Genomic DNA, 23851 nt, shown 5'->3' with positions numbered 1-23851 from the left:
GTGAACTCAAGACCTCTGGAAGTGCAGCCAGTGCTCTAAACCACTGAGCCATATCTACAGCTCCTAACCTCTCTTTCTTCATGTGTTATCCTTTTAGTTAAATTTTGAAAACTGAAAAAGATATACTGACTCCCAGATGGCTATTTTTTTTAAAGAATTCATGATATTAATACATGCATTTCATGTAGCCCTGCAAGACTTGCTATTCATAAGTGAGTGGTACATGGCTGCTAGTGTTGGAAAAACTTTGTGCTTCATTAGCCACAAAGGTATTCTAGACTTATTTCTTGTCAATGAAAATGTGCTAAAATTCAGTCAATGGCTGTATGAAGGCCAGATTCCATCTACATAATAACCAGTGCTATATTTCTGGTCTTTTGGAACTGCTTGTATAAGCTTCAATAACATGGGGCTATTCTCAATTGGTTATAATTCATGTTATTTCATAGAATTAGTCCCACACAAAGATCTCCAAATCAGCAGAAAGTTCCTGACAGGAGTCCTGTTGAAAAGGAGAATCTGAACAGAGTTACTCACTGTCAAACTCCATCAGACCACACCATCATGGTCTTGGCACATGTATAAGCTAAGTGTGAAGCCATATACAGAGGTTTTTTTTTTTTTTTTTTTTTTTTTTTTTTTTTTTTTTTATGACTACAATCTGGGAAGTGCCTGTCTGCTATAGAATGTCTTATTCATCTTGACTCATGGGTAACAGACTTATTGGGAAACACATCACATTTCAGCTCTCACGAATATTTATTTATCCCTGTTAAAACAAAACAAAATACCCCCATAAAAAAAAAAAACAACAACCCAGAACATACGAATTCTCGAGAGCTACCTCATACCATAAAGGTTAATGAATCTTGTTATCCAGTGTGCAAAAAAGCTAATAGGAAAGTTTCACCAACTAGCCCCACTCACAACAATCAACATCACTTCCTGGAACTCATCGTAAGAGGCTGGAGGACTCTGGTATAATGTGTGAAAGGGACCAGTGTTCACAGTTACTCCAAATTCATTTGCACTGTTGTTAAATGAGCCAAAAAAAAAAAAAAAGAGTTCTGGAACTCTCCTCTGGATAGGCACTTTAAGGCACTGAGGAAGCTTTTCTCATGGTTTGCTAACAGAAAAGCAACTAAGCTAAAATGGGATTTGAAACAGCAGTGGTTTCTTTGCACACACAAAGAGGCAAACCATGCTATTTCTGTAAATGGAGTCAAAGAGAAAGTTGATGGCTATGGGTAATTAGGTTTATACTTCTCTACACTAAAATTAACTTGAGAGGGGTAGGGAGACGGGGAAGCACCGGAGAGGAGGGCTTCGAGCAAACTCTCTTCATGCAGCGCCACAAAAAGCCCAATGAAATGATACATGGGCTGAAGGTATAACCACAGCTGGAAAGGGTGTGTGTGTGTGTGTGTGTGTGTGTGTGTGTGTGTGTGTGTGTGTGTGAGAGAGAGAGAGAGAGAGAGAGAGAGAGAGAGAGAGAGAGAGAGAGAGAGAGAGAGAGAGACCTGGCCCATTGTTTTCAGTTTCTGCCCATCTTTTGTTTTGTAAACTTCCAATAAGTGGTCTTACATTGGTGACAGATTTCCTTATTGCTGCCTATTTTAAGTTTAGGCTCTCCAAAATGTCACGTTGGGGAATCCATATTAAAATTTTACTTCAAAGCCCTCTGAGCTCCAAAATACCCTTTCTATAGCCAAGGCACGAGGCCAAAGAACCAGAACACAAGCTTTCTCCCTTCAAGGTTATTATTACAGGTTAGAGCCTGCCGTGCAACCGTCTGTACACCTAGGTGGTTGGGCTAGTTGTTCTAATCCTCTGAGTGTCGACTTCTGGGAAACAAACTGATTTCTAGTCTCAAGTGTCACACAAGACTTTCAGTCAAGTGGAACTGTCAATAATGTTTACAATGTACTTTGGCCATACTATGTGAGGTTTTTTTTTTTCTTTAAGGTTGTGAACAATAGGATTTACAAGTCAACCTGTCAAAACTTAGTGATTCTGCACACATATATTCAAAGCTTTAAGAAGGTCACATCATCTCCAAACGACTACATATGCCGTATGTAGTTCTACAAGAAGCCTGCAATCAGGTATGAAAGAATGTCTTTTATTTAAAAAAAAAAAAAATGTCTTGTCTGGTGGCACAGTTTTCTCCATACAAACACATAATTACATTCTCAGACTTCCAGGACTCTCTGAAACTGGGTTGGAACCGAATTTTAGACAGTGCTTCCTGCCCACCCCATCGTTTGGCTCTCCTACAGCTTATTTCGTGCATGAATTCTGTGGTGTTTAGTAAGGGCTGAGCTGCGGCTGAAGGTTTTCCCACATTCCTTACAAGCATAGGGCTTCTCTCCAGTATGAATCCTCTGGTGATCGTGCAGATTGGTTTTCTTTCTAAAGGCACGCCCACACTCATTACATTCATAGGGCTTCTCTCCAGTATGAGTTCTTTCATGCTGAATAAGGGACGAGCTTTGACTGAAGGCTTTCCCGCAGTCGATACATTCATATGGTTTCTCCCCAGTGTGTGTTCTCTCGTGCTGCGTGAGTGACGAGAGCCGACTGAAGGCTTCCCCACACTCGTTACATTCATAGGGCTTTTCTCCAGTATGGATTCTATGATGTTCTATAAAACTTGTACTTCTCTTAAAAGCTTTTCCGCATACGTTACACTGATAAGGTTTCTCTCGGGGATGAGACATGGGTTGCTGACTAAGGGCCTGTTCAGAGTCGTAGGAATTCTCTCCAGCATGGATCCTCTGATGCTCGGTGAAGTCCGTGAAGTGACTGAAGTCTTTCCCACAGTCATTACAATGGTACGACTTTACTTCAGTAAGCGCGCTTTCACCTTGAGTAAGAGCAGCGTTTGGCTCGAAAGCCATGCTGAAGTTGCTACTTTGGTAAGGTTTGCTTCTTTTATGAATCCTCATATGCTTATAAAGGGATGGGCTCTGACCAAAAGCCCTCCCGCATATGCTACATTCAAAAGGCTTCTCTCCTGTATGGGTCCTCTCGTGTTGAACAAGGGAAGAACATCTACTGAAGGCTTTCCCACATTCCTTACATTGGAAGGGTTTCTCTCCACTGTGTGTGACCTCATGTTGAGTAAGCGACGTACTGTGCCTGAATGACCTCCCACAGAGATTACATCGATAGGGTTTTTCCCCAGTGTGGATTCTCTGGTGTTGAACAAGAGATGAGCTGCGCTGGAAGGCTTTCCCACAGAGACTACACTGGTAGGGCTTCTCTCCTGTATGTGCGTTTTCATGCTGACCAAGGGATGAGCTGTGCCTAAAAGCCTTTCCGCACACATTACACTCAAAGGGTTTCTCGCCAGTGTGGATTCTCTGATGCTCAGTAAGCTGTGTCCTCCAGAGGAAGGTTTTCCCACAGTCAGTACACTCATGATGCTTCCTCCCAGAATGCACGCCTTGATTTGTTCCACCGGGGTAAGCATCATCTTTATGAATTTTCTCATGTTTATTAAGTGATGATCTATGAATAAATGATTTCCTACATTTGTCACATTTATAAGGCTTCTTTTTAGCAAGGATACTAGTCTGAGTAACTAATTCTGAATTGTGTTCCAAATTATTTCCAAATGTTTTACATTCGCTGGGCCTTACACTCGAAGAAATGTCCAGTTGTGGAACCAAGTCTGTGCTCAAACTTGAGTCTTCACCAAATTTATTTTGCTCAATTTTTTTCTCTAGAGTGGTTATTTTCTTCTGGGAAGATGCCTCTGGCCCCAGATGTTTTCTCCAACTTTCCTGGTGCCTCTGGATATTGACATTCCAGACATCTCCTAATGTGGCATATGACAAAACATTTGTACTGCGAGATACTTCAGCTATGCCCTGCTGCGGACTCCGTGATAAGACATCAGGCCTGGTCTTCCAGTCTAAAAGAAATATAAAGTGCGAAAGTTCCCACACTCCTTGAAGTTCAAACAAAATGCTACAGTAGGGATAAGAAAATGAGATATAAGTCATGCATGGCTGTATTTCAAAATCAGTCCCTTAGTCTGTGCAGATGCCTTAAACTGCAGGAAAGAAAAGAAGAGTGAGGTGCCAGTGAATATTACAAATCCAGAGTGTCTGTCATGTCCTGAGAATGAGGAAAGCCCATGTAAGTGGGCGAGTCTGATACAGAAAAAAGCATGAAGCAGAGCCTAAGTAGGCAAGGTACAGATACGAGCAGAAAAGAACCATGTTCTATCTTGCAGGATTCCATGTTTCCTGTCTATTTTATGGGATACAACAAAAAAATCTGCCTTCCTAATACATCCATTTTATAATTTATTTAAAGCTGATTTTGTAATTCCTTTACAGCAACCTATTAGATAGTGGGTTTCTAAATACTGCAGAGAAAATCTTTAGCTAAGGACCTTCTGAAAAGATTCTCTAACATGCCTGGGGGCCACACACCATACTAAAAACTGAGAAAAAGTAATGTTTCAGAAAGCAAACTATTTTTGGCCTTACAACTAGGAGAAGTTTCAGGCTGTATGAGCTCTGATTCTATAATGATCATCTCTCTTCTGTGTATGTGTGTATTTTTTAATGTGTGTGATATATGCTTGTAATTTTTAAATAACATTTATTGCCAAACAAACCTTTAATCCCAACACCTGGACCTGGGAGCAGAGTTTGAGGTCAGCCTAGTCTATATAGTAAGTCCCCCCAAAATTGCATTTATATTCCCCCCACCCTCTGTGTGTGTGTGTGCACACGTGTGTGTGCGCACATGTGCATGCATCCAAGCATCAGAGCACAAGTGTAGAGATCAGACCAAAAGTTGAAGGAATAAATTCTCTCCTTCTACCATGTGGCACTCAGGGACCAAACCCAGCTGAGTCATCTCACTGGCCTACTTAGGATCTGAAACAGGGCTCTCATTCAACCTGGGAGCTCACTGATTCAGCCACACTGCCAGCCAATGAGTTCCAGGAATCCAGCTGCTTCTCCATTCTCAGTTCCTACCAGTGCTGAGGTTACAGATCTCTAGTGTTTTATGGGTGTTGGGGATCTAAACCAAGACTCTCATGTTTGAAAGCAGGTACTTTCCTAACTTAGCTGTCTTCCCAGCCCCAATCACCTCTTTCTCTCTCTTTTTAAAGTGCTTTTAAAATGTCTTTTTAAAGTTTCATTTTATGTGTGTTTTATTTTATTTTATGAGTGTTTTGTCTGCAGGCATGTATGTACACCATGTGTGCCTGGTGCCCACTGAGGTCAGAAGAGGACATCAGATTCCCTACAGCTGGGATTACAGAGTTGTGAGCCACCATGTTGGTGCTGGGAATTGAACCTGGGTCTTCTGCAAGAACAAATCTCTAATTGCTGAGCCATCTCCCCAGCCCCTCAATCTCAACACACTCTCTCTCTCTCTCTCTCTCTCTCTCTCTCTCTCTATATATATATATATATATATATATATGTGTGTGTGTGTGTTATATATATTATATATAGTTTTTATATACACATACAAATATATAATATATAAATTATATATAATATATAAATATAAAATATTTATAAAATATAAATAAATTATATATAAATATATAATATATACATATTAATTAGAGTTCCATGTTTTGTTTGCCTTTGAAATACTAAAATTTATTTTACATATATATGTATATATACATGTATATATGTAAAAAAATATATAATAAATTTCAGTATTTCAAAGGCAAAACAAAACATGGAACTCTAATGATATTCATACCTATGTTTTCAACTTCCTAAGAATGCATTAAGAAGGTGGTTCTTACATGGACAGATGAAGAGGTACATGACAAAGCAAGTATCACACTGTCAAAATCTGTGATCACTTAGGTGGCAGCTTTATAATACTTACTGTACAATTTTCCTATGTTTTCCATATATTTGAAATTCTCAAAATAAAATGTTGGGAGAGGAAGCAACATTTAAAGAAGCCCAACACTCAACTTTCTAAGTCTGCAACAAGAATCAGTCCTCAGCTCATAATCTCAGCCCCACACAACAGCACTCACTTGTAATCCCAGCACTTGAGATGGGGGAGTGGGGGTGGGAGAGGTGGGGGGCACTGGGCCACACAGCCAGACACTTTCTCACAAACAAAAACAAGAAGCAAAGCTCCTAAGGCCAGAAAACAATACATTTTCTTTTTCTGAGTTCTTCTCAGCGGGACTTTAATAAAGGGTTAGTTTTGTTTCTTTTTTTCATTAGTAAAGGCCTAAAACAGACCTCTTCTCAAACAGTGTGTACTGTACAGATTTACGGTGGAGTGTATGTTTACCAAACACAGTGCATTCAGGTTAGTCAGACCCTCATCACAAACTGAGCTCTCTCTGTGAGTTCAATTGAAAACAGTCTCTGAACATTTTGCTTTTTCAAAATTCTAACGTGCTTTTTTTTTTTTTTTTTTTAAACAGTGAAGGCAGTGTTGAATCCTGACGACTGTGTGCTTGGAACACAGTGTTATGAAACTCAGACCAAGCCTCACCTTACACCAGCCTCTCTCTGTGTTTTATCTTCAGTTTCTTTTGAGACCAGGTCTCACTATGTAGCCATGGCTGGCCTAGAACTCACAGAGAGCCACCTGCCTCGGCCTTCTGGATACTGGCATTAGGGGATCCAGTGGGGTTAACTTCTCTCTTACGACGGTATAAAGCTGGGTAGGGTTATACATTCCTGTAATTCCAGCACTTGGCTATGCTTCCCCCTAAGACTTCCTTCCAGCAGGAACACCTGACTGGAGAAGAGAGACAGGCAGTGTTGCCACCCAGGAATGGCTTCAGCGTCCTTGTCCCGTCACAGCTCCCATGCCTTGTTAGAAGTGCCTCTCCATAAGCTGCGCCCTGTCTGCACTGAATTCCACGAGCATTTTACCTGGACAGAAAGGCCTTTGGATTTCTCTCTCTGACATCCATGGCTCTTCTCCTTGCTCCAATTTGAAGATCACCTCTGGTTTGGAGACTTGATACCCTGCTCATGGGTAAACACACAAGATTTGGGTGTTTGAGCAAGCAGACAAAGGACCCTCCTATAAGTCAGTACTAGTCCTTGATCCTCAGGAACTCTGAAGAAAAGAAAAGGTGCAACTTAAGGAGACACACTAGCAAAACCCCCTTTCCTAGGTCTGTAATATAAGGATCTTTCAGGCTCAAAGTTCAAGAAGGCTGGCTCCCCAAAACACAGGCCCCAAGCCTTGGGCTTCCTTCTACCTAGGCTGTGTGCAACCGAAGAAGAATTCAGAAATATGTGAGACACTGAGGTGGTGGCCCCTCCTTACCGAGAGAAACCAGGTGGCTGTAGTTCTCCAGCATGACATCCCTGTATAAGCTCCTCTGGGCAGGGCCCACGTGGTGCCATTCCTCCTGGGTGAAGTTCACAGCCACATCTTTGAATGTCACTGACTCCTGTGGGATCACAGTCATGCTCAAGTCAGGATCAACAGCACAAATGCTCCTCTCGAAGTGCTGGGGACAACAGACTTGGGGATCATGTGTTTGCTGCTCCAAGGGGCAATGTTTGGTTTTGTATGCTAATTTAAAGCACCGGGTTTGTCTAACCGAAAAGTCAAAAGGGAAGTCTATCCCACTACCCTGAATATACTACTCTGTTTCTTTTCCTTTCCTGTCTCTTTCTCCAGCATGTCATGTAGCCTGGGCTGGCCTCAGATTCAAAAGGTTGAAGGTGGCTGAATTGCTAGTGCTTTGCCTTTACTTCCCTTGGGCTGTGACTGCAGGCCTACACAGCTCACATTCTCTTTCTCAGCTGCAGCCTTAGCTGTCCTAGAACCCACTCTCTAAGCAGACTGGCCCCAAACTCACAGAACTCCAGCTGCCTCTGCCTCCCGAGTACTGAGACTAAAGGCCTGTGCCACCACCACCAAGTCTTCCTATGTCCGTTTATTCTCTTGATACAATCACTTTTAACCATTGGTGTACATACCTTGGAGCTCCCTGCCCATGTTTTACACACATACTACATGCATGCTTTATGAACCATTACACATATCGCTTTACAAATTGCTTTTTATGTATACACTTATTTGTACACACTTATTTACGTGTGTGTATCTGAGGGTATGTGTGTGCGCTATGTTCATGCAGGAGCCCATGACGGTCAGGAGAGGGCATCAGATCCCCTGGAACTGTGATACAGGCAGGTGTGAGCCACTCTGTGTGTTATGGAAACTGAACCTGGGTCTTCTGCAAGAGCAGTAAGTGCTCTTTAACTGATGAACCATCTCTCCAGCCCCTATTCAGTTACTAATTTTTGAGACAGGTTCTCATGTATCCCAGGCTGCTCTCAAACTCGGTATATAGTGGAGGTTGAATCTCCGCTCTTTCTGCTTCTACTTCCTAGCAGTAGGATTACAGGCATGCACCACAGTGTCTGGTGTCTGTGGCACTGGAAGGGAAGCCAGGGCTTGGCTCATGCTAGGTAAGTATTCTATTAGCTGAGGCCATCTCCAGGTCTACAATTTATTTATTTTTTTAAACATTAGGCAGAAACACAAGGCGTATGATCGGAAGCAAAGTTGAAAGGAGGTAGAAATCTAAAATAATCTAGACCACCACCACCACCACCTCCACCACCACCTCCACCACCACCTCCACCACCACCACCACCTCCACCACCACCACCACCTCCACCTCCACCACCACCACCACCACCACCACCTCCACCACCTCCACCACCACCTCTACCACCTCCACCACCTCCACCACCATCATGATTATCATCATCTGTGTGGGTCTTTGCAAACAACGCTTGCATCTTTTTGCTTTGCATCCTCACCATAATGCACTGCCTTCCCTCGGGTCTACAGAAAATACTCCTAGCTACGATTCTAGAGCTTGTCCAATGTTCTTTCCCAAGTGTGACTTCTCTATTCTCCCTAGGCTGTGTGCAGTTTATGAAGCGATGAAAACCCAGGGTTCCATGTATTCTAGGCAGCGACTCTACGGACTGAACTACGTTTCTGGACCCTATAAACCGATCTTAAAAGACATTGTTAGTGTTTTATCTAGACTGAACTTGCTTATCTGTTACATGTAGCAACTACAAGTTGTAGCTTACTGTTAAAAGTGTTTTGTTGTATTATGTCTCGGTGTGGGTATTGTTCAAGCCCCTTTCCCCTCACAAAGATGGACAGCCCTATAAAGGCCCATAGTATATTCCAAAGCCCTCCCCTTTGCAACAATTAGCCAATCTTGTCAGAGTATAGGATCAAGCTTCAATTAATGGGATGAGTTTCAGTCACTACCTATGTGAGGAATGGAAGACAGAAGCCACCTTGGCAAATTGTGCTTTTTGGCTCAGCTTAGGGTCAGATGCACCATTTTTACAAGAATTTACTGCCCTGCCAGGCTTCTTTAAACTCTGTGATCCTTTGTTCCTCAATTCCTTGAGCTGACTTTTTTACCCCCTTCGTTTCTAACAATTATGTTCGCGTGAAAGCAGGTGCCCAAGTAAGCCAGAGACATCAGATCCCCTTGAACCTGGATTACAAGGTGGCTGCGAGCTTCCTGCCCTGAGTATTAGGAACTGAACTAATTCTGCAAGAGCAGCATGTAAAAGCTTACAGCATGTGCTCTTAACTGGAGAGCCATCACTCCAGCCCATCCTTATTATTTTCCAGGAGGTGCTGGGAACTGAACCTAGGACCTCACCCATGCTAAGCAAGTGAGCCACATTCCTAGTTCTTACCCTTAATTCTAAAGAGGGTTCGAATTATGTTTTCATCTACATAAAATGGACCACCTCAGAGTTTATGTCCAGAAAAGGACCTTTTTGCTACAAGAATACAATGGCTTGACACATCTGTCTCTTATTAATTAACCTGAAGTCCGGACTACTGAGGATGTGCACTAATAAACATCTGTTAAAGGAGAAAGAAAAAAAAAAAAAAGAAAGAAAACGAGCGGGGGGGGGGGGGGTTGTCTGTCCAGGTTTGGCTGCGATGGCGGTCTGGGACTCAGCGCCCAACCTTCACGGGCCTCTTCCTCTAACAGGTCTCTTCTGCCCCCTACTGTCTTTTTTTAAGGCCTTTGGATGAGAAGCAGGGGGCTTCTTGCCTCACAGAGTTCCAAGAACTGCACACTGCAATAAAGGCTCAGTGTCAACAATCTCAAAACATTTAATTCCTTTCACAAGAAGGCATTTCCTTAGTCTCCTCTAAGTACCAGATAACTCCAGCCTTTCAGGAATCCCGCTCCGCCATGGTCTGGGCACTTTGGGAGGGGTTTTCTCTGGAGGAGGAGACTCAAAGCGATCCAAACTAAGAATCTCTACACCAACAATTGTTCCGTACAGACTCCAGGGGCCTCTCAGGGTGGGATGCTCAGGGCGGTGGGGAAAGGCTCGGCTCACCTGGGGCGTGGCCGTCGGAGGTCTCGGGGCCATTCCTGTCTCAGTGTGTGCTGGCTATGGTCCAGGGCTGAGAGAGGCCAGGATCCACTCACGGAGCTACCCCGAGGCCCCACCCCTCCAGCTCTGTAGCCACTACGGCCGAAGCGTGGGGAGGAGCCCCGCCTTCTTCTGCGCTCCCCAAGGCCAAATGAAAGGCCCCACAGCTTCGGGACAGTGCCTCCGGCCACGCCCAGTCCGCCTGCAGGATGGTCGGCGAGCCCGGGAGGACAGCCTCCTACCCACAGCACTCGGAATCTGCCTCCGGGACTTCGGAATCCGCGACCTCAGGTCCGTCCCTCTAGCGCCCGCTGCAGTTTCTGGTTCTCGGCGGTGCTGCTCTGCAACAACAGGGCCGGACAATGGCCACAGCGGCGGGCGCAGAGCCACAAGTGCGACTGCGCACATTGATCTCGCGCCTGCCCATCCGCGGGCCCAGAAACTACGATTCCCAGCTATCCTCGCGTGCTCGCCCTGCAGCGGTGCCCCGCCTCCTAGTGGGGGGGTTGTGATAAGAGCACAAGAAGGCGGGCAGGTTAGGTTCAAAGTTTTTGTTTGGTATATGTGTTTCCTGGAGCTGCTAGAAAGGTTCAAAGTTTTTTTTAATCTGGGGTGTGTGTGTGTGTGTGTGTTCTGGAGCTGCTAGAAATTCTCTCCACTCTTCCTCCTCCTCCTCCTCCTCCTCCTCCTCCTCCTCCTCCTCCTCCTTCTTCTCCTCCTCCTCCTTCTTCTTCTCTTCCCCTCCTCCTCTACCTCCTCCTCCCTCTCCCTCTTTCCCTCTCTCCCTCTCCCTCTCTTCCTCTCCCTCTTCTTCTCCCTCTTCCTCTTCTCCTCCTCTTCCTCCTCCCCTCCTCCCTCCCTCCCTCCTCCCTTTCCCCTCCCCCTCCCCCCACCTCCTCCCTTTGTGTAGCTTTGTATGTCCAGGAACTCACCCTGTAGACCAGGCTGGGCTCAAACTCAGAGATCTACCTGCTTCTGCTTCCCAAGTGTGGGATTAAAGGAAAATGGCACCACCTCCCAGACCCCCTTCTTTTTTTTTTTTTTTTCCCAAATATCGTGGTTGAGATATAATTTATAGACTACAATACCATACAGCTGAACTCTTATTGTAAGACACGAACTGCTGGGGACAGCATACCATGACAGGGACTGCCAGCAGTAGGCCTGGATGGAGACATGTCAGTAGCCTGCGGCAGCTCTTTATAAAAAAAACAGTTGTTCCCATTTCTCCCAACTTTAGCCCTGGACAACAGCTGTATAGATTTCATTTGTGCATGACTGCTTTGCAGTGGGCCTTGGTGTGCATAGTTATTCTATTGTATCTAATTTTCTTACTTTTTTCTCCTTCTGCTCTGGTGAATTTTGTGAAACTAGATGTTCCTTGATGTAATGATTCTTAAACAGTTAAAAATTGAGGCATGGGTCACAGCACGGCACAGTCTTAATGGCTCAAGTGCCTGCTGTGTGTTCTCATCTTGGAAACAATGCAGTAACTGCACAATGGTAGTTCCAGATTAATGCTTGACTTGCAAAGAAAGCTTGAAGAAATTATTAGAAAATGAAATAGAGCCAACATTGGGACCCCGAGAAAGGAAAAAACTATTGAAGTTATGAGAAGTTTTACACAACATTTGAGAGTGGTTCCTGGATAAGGAAGTATAGAATATATAAAAATCTTATTCTAGTAAAGCTAAGTCAAAACACTGGGACTCTTAGCAGAGTCATCGTGTGCAATGCGCAGAAACAGAAAGCTAGCGGAACTGCTGAGTTAAGGGTTAACTTGATTCTTTCTGGCCACTCCCTGGCAGCTTTGCCCATGTCATTTATCATTAGAGCTCCACGGGAAAATGCAAGTAGCTGACCTTGGGGCTCTGAGCTCTGAAGTCAAAAGTCAAAGTTTAAATAATGAGAAGTTTGCAATTATTATTATTTTGGCTACAGGTCTGGGAATAGGGAAGCTTGAAACTTTGGGGAACAATTGTAATTCTTGATTCTTTGTGGGACGTGGTTATTCTTTTGAATTTGATTTGGCAATGATTATACAATGTCTTTTTCTCTACCCGCTTTTAGAGCAACAATAAAAGACTGGGGCAAGAGAAGGCAAGAGAGCATAAGAAGAGCATGTGAAGAGTGAGTGAGGAGAGAATGGAAAGAATGAGTGAGGAGAGAATGTGAGGTGTGTATGGAGAGTGTGTGTGTGAGTGAAAGGAGAGTGCATGTGGTGTGTGTGAGATGTGTGAAGAGTGTGTGTGAGCGTGAGAGGGGAACACACAGGTGTGTAGGAATGTGGGAGTTCAAGAAAAGAAAAGAGCACAGGAAAAAAAGCAGAGTGTGCAAGGAGACTGCAGAGTGTGTCGGGCTTCAAACTGCAAGCAAACAAGTGAGAAAGAGAGCAGAGAGAGGACCTTTAAGCCCTGAAAAGTTGCCTGTCAGCTTGTACCCCAAAAGTAGTCTGTGTATATTTATTATGTGCCTTCCAGATATCCCTGCTTCTAGTTGAGAAGTCCGATCCTGTGTGGAGGCTGGACCCCAACAACCAACCTGTTGTTTGTTGTGAAACAACAAACCCTCCAAAACACAAGAGGCTAGAGGATCTGATGTTCAAGGTTATCCTAAATGGAGGTTCAAGGCCAGCCTGAGCTACAAGAGATCTGGTCTTACAAGTCAAAATAAATAAACAATGCATGCATGAATGGCTAAAGTGTGTAGTAATTCAGTGGATTTTAGCACATGCAAAGAATTGTACAACCATCATTGCAGTCTCCTCTTTGAACACTTTAATCAGCCACAAAATAAAAACCATATACATTAATAACTATCCCCTAATCCTAACCCCTGCCTCCTCTCAATCCCGGGCAACCACCGACCGGTGTTGTCTCCGTAACAAATCTGCCTCCTCTGGATATTTCGTAAGATCAGGCAGTGTGAAGTTTTGTGATGGGCTTCCTTCGGTTATCACAGTGGTTCTGAGTTCATTCACATCACAGTAATCTCTATTCCATTCTTTTTAAATGCTGAATGAAAGATTGGATTGCCTGATCATTCTGCATCCATTCATCGGTGGGTGGCATTTGCCTCGGTTACACTGTGGGACCTTACGCTTTTATCTTGAAAGCAGCATTACAGTGTATGCATGTGCACACTTCCGGGGGTGCTGTTTCATTGATCTGGGCTAGATACCGAGAAGTCGAATTATAGAGATTTAGTAACACAATGTTTAGCACTTCAAGAAACTGTGGATTTGTTTTCTAAAGTGGCTGTATCACTTTGCTTTTTTTTTTTTTTTTAATATAACAGCATATAGATTCCAACATTCCTACCCACACCTGTTACTATTTGTCTTTTTTTCACAGCATTATGTGGATTTTGATGGGATGCGGGGGCGGAGAAAATATAAATAAGAACAGACCCCTTTGAAACTATGCAAATATTTTCCACACTAAACACCAGTAGCAGATACATAACCACAACGCAGAAGTGTAGCAGATCCTAGATGATTCCTAAAATAGAACTTTCAGTAAGAAGTACAAGCCAGGCGGTGGTGGCTCATGCCTTTGATCCCAGCACTTGGGAGGCAGAGGCAGGCGGATTTCTGAGTTCGAGGCCAGCCTGGTCTACAGAGTGAGTTCCAGGACAGCCAGGGCTATACAGAGAAACCCTGTCTCAAAAAGCAACAAACAAACAAACACCAGAGAAGTACAAACACAGGCTAAGGCTCGGAACCAGGGACTACAGCTTGTTCCCTAGCACTGGCAGCAACACAGCCACACATGGGGGCCAAAGTACCTCCTAGGGACACAAGGATTCAGAAATAACCTAAGATCGAGGATCTGAACAGACCTCTGGCACTCAAGAGCAAAACAAGAATACAAAGAATGAGGCAGGGTGGAAGCATGCCACATCAATACTGCACTTGGCAAGTGGAGGCAGGAGGATCAGAAGTTCAAGGGGACCAGCTCGGCTTAGTTAAGGGAGACCCTCATCTCAAAACCAACCAGTGAACCAACCAAAAGCCTCACCAAAACAAAACAAGAGTTAAAACAATGCAAAATGTTTTGTCTGTGTAAAATGTAAAAAACAATGTAAAACGTATTTGTCCATCTCTTTTATTCCAGCAGGGGGAGTGGTGGAGGGTGGTGGGTGCAGAGACAGGCTGATCTCTGTGACTGTGTGTGTGTGGTGTCTGTATGTTGGAGAGGGAAGTTGGACAACCCTTGGGAGCTGGTTGTCTCTCTCCATCTTCCCCCGTTTGAATTCAGGTCTTCAGGTTTTTGCTGCAAGTGCATTTACCCGTCCAGCCATCTCTCTGGCTCTATGAAGTTATTCATACTCATTGTTTACAGGATCGGGGTGGGGGGAACTTCAATTTGTCCATTTCAAAGACCCATTATTTATAAAGCCTGAAGTTGCCATAGGAGAGGGACCAAGTAGACCCTTCTGTGGGCAAAGAGCCACATTCACAGCAGTAAGGCATGCAACGGAAACCCAGGCCCAGAAGATTGTATTGACTCTCTTCCAGTTCTCAAAATTGTCCGGCAGAAGGACCGGGGCTTGCCAGAGGTCGAGGTGTAATTAGTTCCGGTTCGCAGTTGGCTGCTCAGGTGACTGTCCTACACAGGCCATGCGACCTGGGATAAGCTTGTGAGCAGCGACTCCCTGGGCCACCTGGCACATCGCATGCTCTTTTCTCATGGTCCAGGAGTGGACCTGCAAAGCCAGGACCCTAGGATGCTCCTAGCCTCAGGGTCCTCCAAGGGTAAGTAAGTGTGGCTCTGCCCTGGTCCCTGGTCTCTGGGCAGTGGTTATTGTTTGTGCCAAACGCAAGATTTAAGAACCTGACCGAGGAGAGCGTGTGTCCTCAGCAGATTCAGAACTGCGCATTCACAGCACTGCCAGCCTCCTAGCCAATCCAAACCTCTTGGAGCTGTCTCTCCGACAGCAGCTGCCCCCGCATCGGCTTCAGATTCCTGAGTTTTGAGAAAAAGACAGAACGTGCTAGGGACACGGAGGAAGGGCCCCAGGTAATCAAGTAGTGCCCTTCCCCATTCCTACCCGGTGCCCGAGCGGGCAAGAGGCCACCCTTTTCTGCCTAAGAGGCAGATACTGGACTCAGTGTGACCTTGTCCAAGCTAGGGGGAGCCAAAGAAACCGGTTAATATCGCCAGATGCCTTACTCCGCACTGGCTGTAAGGTAACAGGCAGGACCGTTAGGCCCTCTCTTGAACACTGGATCAGCAGTGGGCTCAGCCTTTTAGCTGAGATACCGTCTGTAACACAGGAACATCCAAGAAAATTAATGGGAAACGATGGGTCCTAGTAAATGCACCTGCTCTCTGTTACAAAAACCTGCGAACAGGGAACCTCAGTCCCTGACTGTTTTCCTGCACTCACCAAGACACCAAATCTAAAAAATACTTCTGGGTGCTGTTTTGAGTCTGCATAACTTTAGCTTTCCTCGTCTGAGGTCGAACTGATGAATTGAGAGTCCACTCTAGGTTGTTGGAGTGGAGGGGAAGCAAGTCTCTCACTCTTTCGCCTCTTCCCCCGTAGTTAATCTAGCTTGAACTCATAATAACTCAGGCTGTCCTCAAACTCATGGCGACACTGCTGCTTCAGCTTTGAGAGTGATGGGATCACAGGAGCCACCACACCTGGCTCCAGTAAGACCAAACACCTGTTGTGTCTGGACCCTAAAGCTTTAGCATTCTTCAGACCGCTGGCCTCTATCGCCACCTGCTGGTCACTGTGGCACATTACTGTTCTAAAGTTTCTCTTTGACAATTTTGTTCCTGCCAGGACCAGGTCTCGAGTTTTACATACATTATCTTAAGTTGAATTTAAAAACCAATAAAAATAGATTGGGGGTTATAGTTCACTGGTAGAGCCCCTGCCTCACATGCATTATATCCTAGGTTTCATCCCTGGTTTGGGGGCTGGATAAGATAGATATTCTAATCTGCATTGCATGTATAAGAAAATAGCTTTGGAATATAAAAAATATAAAAAAACTTACCGAACCACTGAACGTCACATGTGGGATTCAAATGATTCCTCTCCCTGTGCTGTATACTCTTCCATGTGACAGGTGAGTCTCTGGCCTGACTATCTGCCTATGCTTAGTATATTTTCCCTAGGGAAGACTCTCATGTCCCTCTGCACCTCCCCCCCACCCCCCCACCCCCGATTTTCAGAGAAATGCATGTCTGCAGCCAAGATCAATGTGCTTACTGATACAGTGCAGACCACCGCAATGACATTACGCTGTCAACACATTATTTCCAAAAGAGTCAAGAATCAAGTTTTCATTCATTCACACTTTCAAGACCCAGTCTCTGAAGAAAAAAAAAAAAAAGGCAATTAACAGGGCCAGAATTCAACCATGGAATGTTTGCCCATTGTGTATAAATCCTTTGTTTAATCTTGAGAACCACAAATAAAGGAAAGATTTTTTTTCTTAAAGGACACATTGTTTAACTAGGCCTTGTTTTCTCTTTTCTTCTCTCTCTCTCTCTCTCTCTCTCTCTCTCTCTCACACACACACACACACACACACACACACACACACACACACACACACACAGAGCTTGAGAACTGTTGCTCTAAAGGTACTTTTTCAGGCTACTTTATCCATCTTTGAGAGAAGATCCCATAGACAGGAGAGGATCCAGGAAGCCACACCTAGGCGTGTGGGCGGAGAGGGGTTAGCATTAGAGCTAGGTGTTGCAGGCTTGGGTAGGAGGCAGACAGGCCTATCAGTAAGCCAACTCAGTATGGGGCAGGGGATGGAGTGAGGAGGTTGATGGGTGGAAACCACCACATAGGAGAAGCATAATCCACTCCAGCTTAAGCCAAGCAGAAAGACTTCCGGGGGAAGCGATTGTCTGAGCTGCATCTTGAAGGATGAGGCTTAAGTCAGGCACTGGGTGGATTGAAGGAGGTCTTGTCTTTAGGCTCTTCCTTCCTGAGATGCTTATCTTCATTAGGGGTCCACTGTCCTGAATCTCCTCCTGACCTTCCTCTTGTCTCATCCCATCCCTCCCTGGCTGTCTCTCCCAGCCATGATTATAACAAGGACCCCAATGTTGCACGTGGTACTGTTCCCCTTGTCTTGTGCAAACCCTTCTGTGTGGATTGCTCCTGGCTTAGTTGTCTGTCTGGTGAACTCATTCAGTCCTCCAGCTTGATGTTCAAGCTATCCCATAACCATCCCTTCAATCACAGGTCAGTCCCATGAACCAACAAGTGTTAGGTCTGGATGGAGCCCTATGTTGCTACTTTCTGTTCAGGTATCTCTGTCTTTTCAGCTGTTTCGGATCTCTCATAGACGGGCAGGTGACCGGCTGGTTTTTCTCAATCAGATACATGGTTGGCTGGATAGAAGCATGACTTAAAAAACAAACAAGCAAACAAACGAACAAGCACAACAAACAAGAAACCACCCCTCTTGACAAAGACGGCTCTCTCCGACTCCCAGTTCTGTTCTGGGACATGGGCCTGAAGGGATTTAGCCATATGTTATTAAAGTGAATTAAAACTTACTTGAAATAACCACAGACTCCCCCGCTCCCCTGAGCTTGCAATGGCTACATTACATCTCCTCTAGGCACAGACGTTTGACATTTTGTTGCAAAGTCATTTTCCTCTCATTTCCTTATGTCGCTAGAATATTCTATGTCTCTTCACTTCCCCTCTGTGTCCCCATTACTCATGTTAGTTAAATTTATCCGCTGCCATTTAATCATCCGCGATAGACTTGCTGGTATCGTGTTCTCTGGGCACTGCTTTCTCTTCTCAGACCATCTGTCTCCTCCTGGGCCGCACTGAGAACAAAGCCCAGACCCCTCCCCTTTGGGGCTAGAGACGCTCTGATACATTGGAGTCCTGCGTTCCTTCCAAGGCTGGCTTTGACATCAGGGTCTTCTTGTCTCTACCGCATCCATGACCCCTCCCTCTCTCCAGCGTCCTCTTCGGCTTCCTGGAACTTGGTTGTTTTATTTTTAATCTTATTACATTTATCTAGTTAGTTTGTGTGTGTGTGTGGGGGGGGGTTGGAGGGAATGCACATGCTATAAAGGTCAGGGGATAACTTGTGGGAATGGATTCTCTCCTTTTACTGTCTATGTCTTGGGGATTGAACTGAGGTCACCAGGCCTGGCAGCAAGAACCTTTACCCATTGAGCCATCCGGCCTGCCTGGAACATGGATTTTATTTTGCCTCCAGACCAAGCTGTTCTGGTACCCTTTAGTCACACAGACAAAGGGACGTGGTAATTCTTAAAAGGGACAAAATAAGCAGCTGGGTGGTGGAAGTGGGGGTTGTGGGTAGCGGAAGGGTGTGGGGGGGGGATGCCTGCTTCAGATACAGCTTTCCTCAGCTGGCTGGGGTCACCTTCCCTCTTATGTAAGGACAGAGACCTTTACTCTTCCCAGAGACATTTGGAAAAGACCAGAAATCCACATCTTATGGAGGGTACACTTATCGGACCTCTCCTGTGTCACTTGGGGGCTTGGGACTGTACTTGGGACTCAGGAAAGGAGTGTTGTGGAACTATCTTGTAGGATCAATCTCTGGTTTTGAGAGCTTTAAGGACATAGGGAACTGGGGGCAATTCATGCCAGTGACTCTCAACATCAGAAGATAGGCGGGGCCCCGGGCTTCAGCAAGGAAGGCAGCCACACTCAGATGTGGCTGCAGGCCAAGATCAAGAAGGCAGAGTTTGTTTCAGAAGGACAAGAAGTGGCCACTGACATGAGGGAACCAACATGGTTAGAATCTGAGCAAGAAGCTTCCTGGCTGGTTATGTGATTCACACTTGTAATCCCAATACGTGGGAGATGGAAATAGGAAGATAGAAGGTGGAGGCCAGTCTGAGCTTTAAGACCTTGTCTTAACAAATAAGTATAACAGATACAAAATACACACACACACACACACAGACACACACACACACACACACAAGCAAAAACCCTGGCAGGAGGAAAAGGCAGCAGCAGAAAGAAGCTGGGGGGGGGGGGGCAGAGGTGGGCCAGAGTAGAGAAGAGTCATAAAGGGATTTACCTTACACAGAATCAAGGGACAGGGAAAAAGTAGGCACATTCATTTTTATTTTGATGATAGTGTCTTTTGTATCCCAGGCTGGTCTCAGATTCATTGAACAGCTGAGGATGGCCTTGAACTGATCCTCCTGGTGCTGGGGACAGGAATTCACCTCCACAGGTAGTGTGTGTGGTGCTGTGAATAGAACTCAGGGCTTTGTGAATACCAGACAAGCACTCTACCCACCGAGACACATCTCTAGCCACCATGGGGTGGATTTCTAGGACAAGGAGGGTGGCTCAGCAGTTAAGTCCATTGGCCGTTCTTATAGAAGACCCAGGTTCAATTCCCATCACGGAGGCTCACAACCCTCTGTCCCTCTAGTTCCAGGGGAGCCTATGGAATCTGATGCCCTTCTAATGGCCTCGGAAGCACCAGGTATACACATAGCATATGCACATGCAGGCAAAACACTCACATAAATACATTTTTAAAAAAGGACAAAGGGGACACTTGCTTCCTGAGCTCTGCAGATGGCTTCCTTCTTATTCTCCTCTGGAAGCAGAGCCACCATCAAGGAAAGCACCTTCTAAAACAATACCACCAACTGGAGACCAAGTGTTTAAGTGCTGGGGCCTATGAGGGGACACCCCACATTCAATCTACAACACTTTCCCAGGTGGCTCTGGGTGCAGCCTCTTGACAATTGTCTATATGCCTGAGCAGACTTTGACTAGACTCTAGGATTCACCCTGTGCCCTCGAGTCTCTCATGGAGGGGCCAAGAGTCGGGGTCTTCTTGGTTGATGGTAGTTTTTGAACTGATCAGGTTGGTGTCATGAGCGGCTCAGTGAACTAGAGCCCCCTGACAGAAAAAAGAGGCAAGCCTCCACCTGCAGAGCCAGGAGCCAAGCGAACAGTTCCAGGTTCAAAGACACTGCCTGTGGCTAGACAGTTCCCAGGAGCCTGACAGGGCTTTCTCAGCTAGCTTTCTCCCAGAGATTCCCTCAGGTGCTTGCTGTGTGTTACACCCACCTTTCATACACTCTGCAGCTGAGAGTTCTGTTTGTGCAGTAACTCTTCCCTGATCAAGGCAGTTTCAAACAGTGGAAGTTGTGAAAGTTCTATAGTTCCCTAGATGAACCAGATTATTTAAAAATAGTCTATTTATGAACAATAAATATTGTTATTCATATTTATACCTAAAATGCATGCATGTGTGTGTGTGTGTGTGTGTGTGTGTGTGTGTTATGAGCTATGGTGTGCATGTGGAGATCAGAAGAACTTTAAAGGCTTCACTTCTCCTCCCATCATGTAGTTCCAGGGGTCAAACTTAGGTCATGAAGGATTGTTGGATTAATGAGTAATAGGCTATTTTGAGAGCACATCTGCTAAATAAATTTGGCTTTGACCCTTGTATGCATCCTTCTTGCTATGTAAAACCCTGCACCACTTCGGAAATCTACAAATAGTCTCCACTAGTGAGAGGAACCTTGATAGATATAGTACTTCAACCTCAAGAAGAACCTTCGAGGCTCGAACTATTAGAACCATAAGGTTAGCCAGGCAGTGGTGGCGCATGCCTTTAATCCCAGCACTTGGGAGGCAGAGGCAGGCGGATTTCTGAGTTTGAGGCCAGCCTGGTCTACAGAGTGAGTTCCAGGATAGCCCGGGCTACACAGAGAAACCCTGTCTCGAAAAACAAAACAAAACAAAACAAAACAAAACAAAACAAAACAAGAACCATAAGGTTAGTTACTCTTGGGTACTCAGTTATGGCAATGGAAAACAGACCTAAGTATCTGAATACTTTGCATTGCTGGAGGAAAAAAAAAATGGAAAATCTAGCTTAAAAGCAACCATCTGGTGCAGGCTGTCCTTAACAGCAAGGATAGAATAAAGTCCTGTGAGGTTTTCCCAGCTCACCCTTATCTGCCTGGTAGTTAGGGGAATTATCAGCCGTGGGCCTGTGCTGTATGTTGAACTGGTTCTGAACATGAGATCAAGCCTTTGGCCTCCTACAGGCTCTCTGGCAGCTGCCATCTCTGGGGTGTCCAGTGTATGTTGTTTTGACTCTGAAGCATCTCTTTTTTATTTCCAGTGCAGGGTTTCCAGAAGGTGCTGAGAAGTCTGAGGCAGCGGTGGGTGAGCTGCCATAAGCCATGCCTGCCTGCCTCTAATATGATTTGACTTGTTTTCCTGGCCACAGGAGCTCAGGGCCAGGAATGAAAAACTCCAGTGGCAGAGGTGATAGCTCACTGTGCTGCCCGCTGCCCTATGTGCTGGCTCTCTCTGCCCACAGGGTTCACCCTCAGCCACAGGGAGCCAGGAAGGGAGCAAATCCAAGAAATCATGGCAGGTTAGTGCACCATGGGGGTTCAGCTTTGTTTATACTCAAAAAACCCCAGAAAAAAAAAACCTTCCCCTGAAACTCTCATCATCAGGCATTTATTAAGCTTGAGTTGACTGAGGCCAGTTCTCCTGGTTGGCTAAAATTGGCTTGAAAAATAGAGTAATTTGTGGTTGTCAGATCCTAAATTAAATGATTCGAATACTACTGAGGCTGATTAAAGGACTTTATTCAATTTCCTCTTGACCACATGTTCTTCTGTGAGGGCAGGAGAGACACTGTTTCTGGAAGAAACACAGTATTAAGAGACTGCTTATTGGATCTATGGGTAATGTTCATTCAAATTCGGTTCTTCCCTTTGTTCCTCAACAAAAGGCGACACGAAAGAGGGAAGAAGAAATGACTATTGTTTGTTTAACTGTGTATAATTCTTCTGTCAATTATTGTTTGTTTAACTGTGTATAATTCTTCGGTCAAGTGGCTACGTAGAAACCGCCTCAGGACACCAGGCTGGGTATCTAAGAGAAGTTTAAGGACCCAAAAAGGTATCTAGGCAACAGTAACAAAGGTCAGCAAATAAGATGAATCAATGAGAGGGGAAAACCCGGGGGCGGGGAGGGGGGCTGTGTTGGATGGTCTGAGAGAGATGCCCCCATCACCCACAGCAATTTCAGAAGGACAGTCTTACGATAGCCATGTTAGTACTCTTCCTTCTTGGGGACCAGGGCCCGGGGGAGCCAATCCAGAGACAGATATGTTCTGGCAAACAAGAGGAGCTGGCTTGGAAAGGTGAGGACCTCCAGAGACCAGGCAGCTAAGCAGCTGCTGCAGGAAAGGAAAGAGGTCACAAGATGTTTACATTAGTCGTGTGCTGAGTGGCAAGAAGCAGAAACTTCCAGATAAAAAGAAGTCAAGGGGGATGACAAAGGGTTGTAGGCTGGGAGAGAGTGAGCACAGTGAGAGAGGAGGGCATATCTTGGGGTTCTCAGACGTATAATCCACTGGCCCCAGTAGCCCTTACCCTGGCTGGCATCCCTAGCTTAGACTCATCCAGCAAACAAGCACACTCTTGATTTCAGTGGCCTAAGCAGGAAACGGAGGAGCCCAGAAGAACAGACTCACCAGACACCCACCAGCACTAAACACAGGCGAGTCCCATGATCATCTGTTTCCAGAGAGTGATTTATCTAGTCTCAAAGGAACCCGATGAGAGCAAAATCTCGAGGGAAGGGAATGGCCTTTGGAGGGTGGCCTGTACTGGGGACGAATCAGGCTCACCTTCCTGGAGCCACACCCCTTTGACCTTTTTCTCCCCGTGTTTTTGTCTCTGGAGTAAAAGAAAGATCACAAAGCTTAGGTCAGTGGTTCTCGACCTGTGGGTCGCGACTCCTTTGAGGTCCAACAACCCTTTCACAGGGGTTGTCTAAGACCATTGGAAAACACGGATATCCACGTTACAGCCCATAACACTAGCAAAATTACAGTTATGAAGTAGCAACAAAAATAATTTTTATGGTGTGGAGGGGGTTACCACAACATGAAGAACTGTATTAAAGGGCCGCGAAGCATTATGGAGGTTGAAAACCCCTGCCTTAGATTGAGGCCAGGCTCTCTTACTCAGGGCCAACACAATCAAATTCCAGGCTCCGTCAAGAGCTATCAAGATAGCAAGCCCTTGGATGACTGTGGGAAGGGAACAGGTGCAGGGGTATACAGAATCCTGCCTGGGCCAAGGCTGTGTGAAAGGTGAACTCATTCTGCCTGGATTCCCTCAGTTTATTAAATGAATGGTTTTAATTTGTATTTTGTTTAAAAAAAAATATATTGAGAGTTGCTTCAAATAAGTCTATAGACTCCAGTTCTCACTGCCGGATCACATACTCACTCTGACGCTTACTTCGTGGCCACGAACGGGTCATTTAGCCCGTGGGTGTCTCCCTTTATTATCTGTAGGCTCAGAAGGACGGACCCCTCCCTACGAGCGTTGTGAGATTAAAAGGAGTTGTTTGTTGCTTGTGAGGGCTTACGACAGAGCCTGTCT

General features: G+C 45.4%; 1 protein-coding gene and 1 long non-coding RNA gene across 3 annotated transcripts; one reads left to right on the top strand and one right to left on the bottom strand.

Annotated features, from left to right (window-relative positions):
- Positions 1-740: 740 nt before the first annotated feature.
- Zfp90 (ZFP90 zinc finger protein) lies at positions 741-10528 on the bottom strand. Of its 2 annotated transcripts, XM_034523176.2 has the most exons (4): positions 10389-10528; positions 7300-7426; positions 6897-6992; positions 741-3919 (listed from the first exon to the last, which is right to left on the bottom strand). In XM_034523176.2, the coding sequence occupies exons 1-4, from the start codon at positions 10419-10421 to the stop codon at positions 2274-2276; spliced, it is 1902 nt and encodes a 633-aa protein (XP_034379067.1). In that variant the 5' UTR covers positions 10422-10528; the 3' UTR covers positions 741-2273. The 2 variants fall into 2 exon arrangements, with proteins under 2 accessions (XP_034379067.1, XP_034379070.1); XM_034523179.2 differs by lacking the exon at positions 10389-10528 and having other exon boundaries at positions 6897-7086; positions 7300-7432.
- Positions 10529-10813: 285 nt separating this feature from the next.
- LOC143434972 (uncharacterized) lies at positions 10814-13125 on the top strand. Its single transcript, XR_013104887.1, has 2 exons — positions 10814-10959; positions 12905-13125. It is a non-coding gene; the product is annotated as an uncharacterized LOC143434972 (long non-coding RNA).
- The last annotated feature ends 10726 nt before the right edge of the window (positions 13126-23851 follow it).

This window comes from Arvicanthis niloticus, chromosome 18 (assembly GCF_011762505.2).
Source record: "Arvicanthis niloticus isolate mArvNil1 chromosome 18, mArvNil1.pat.X, whole genome shotgun sequence".
NCBI lineage: Eukaryota > Metazoa > Chordata > Mammalia > Rodentia > Muridae > Arvicanthis > Arvicanthis niloticus.
This window is presented reverse-complemented; position numbering and strand designations above follow the sequence as displayed.

Bases quoted from the DNA above. Each gene is read 5' to 3' on its own strand.
- Zfp90 (XM_034523176.2), bottom strand. From the start codon at position 10,421: ATGGCCCCGAGACCTCCGACGGCCACGCCCCAG. The intron at 7,427-10,388 runs GTGAGCCGAGCC...GTGATCCCACAG, and splicing joins CTCCGACGGCCACGCCCCAG to GAGTCAGTGACATTCAAAGA. The intron at 3,920-6,896 runs GTAAAATGCTCG...TATTTCTTTTAG, and splicing joins CCAAAGGCCTTTCTGTCCAG to ACTGGAAGACCAGGCCTGAT.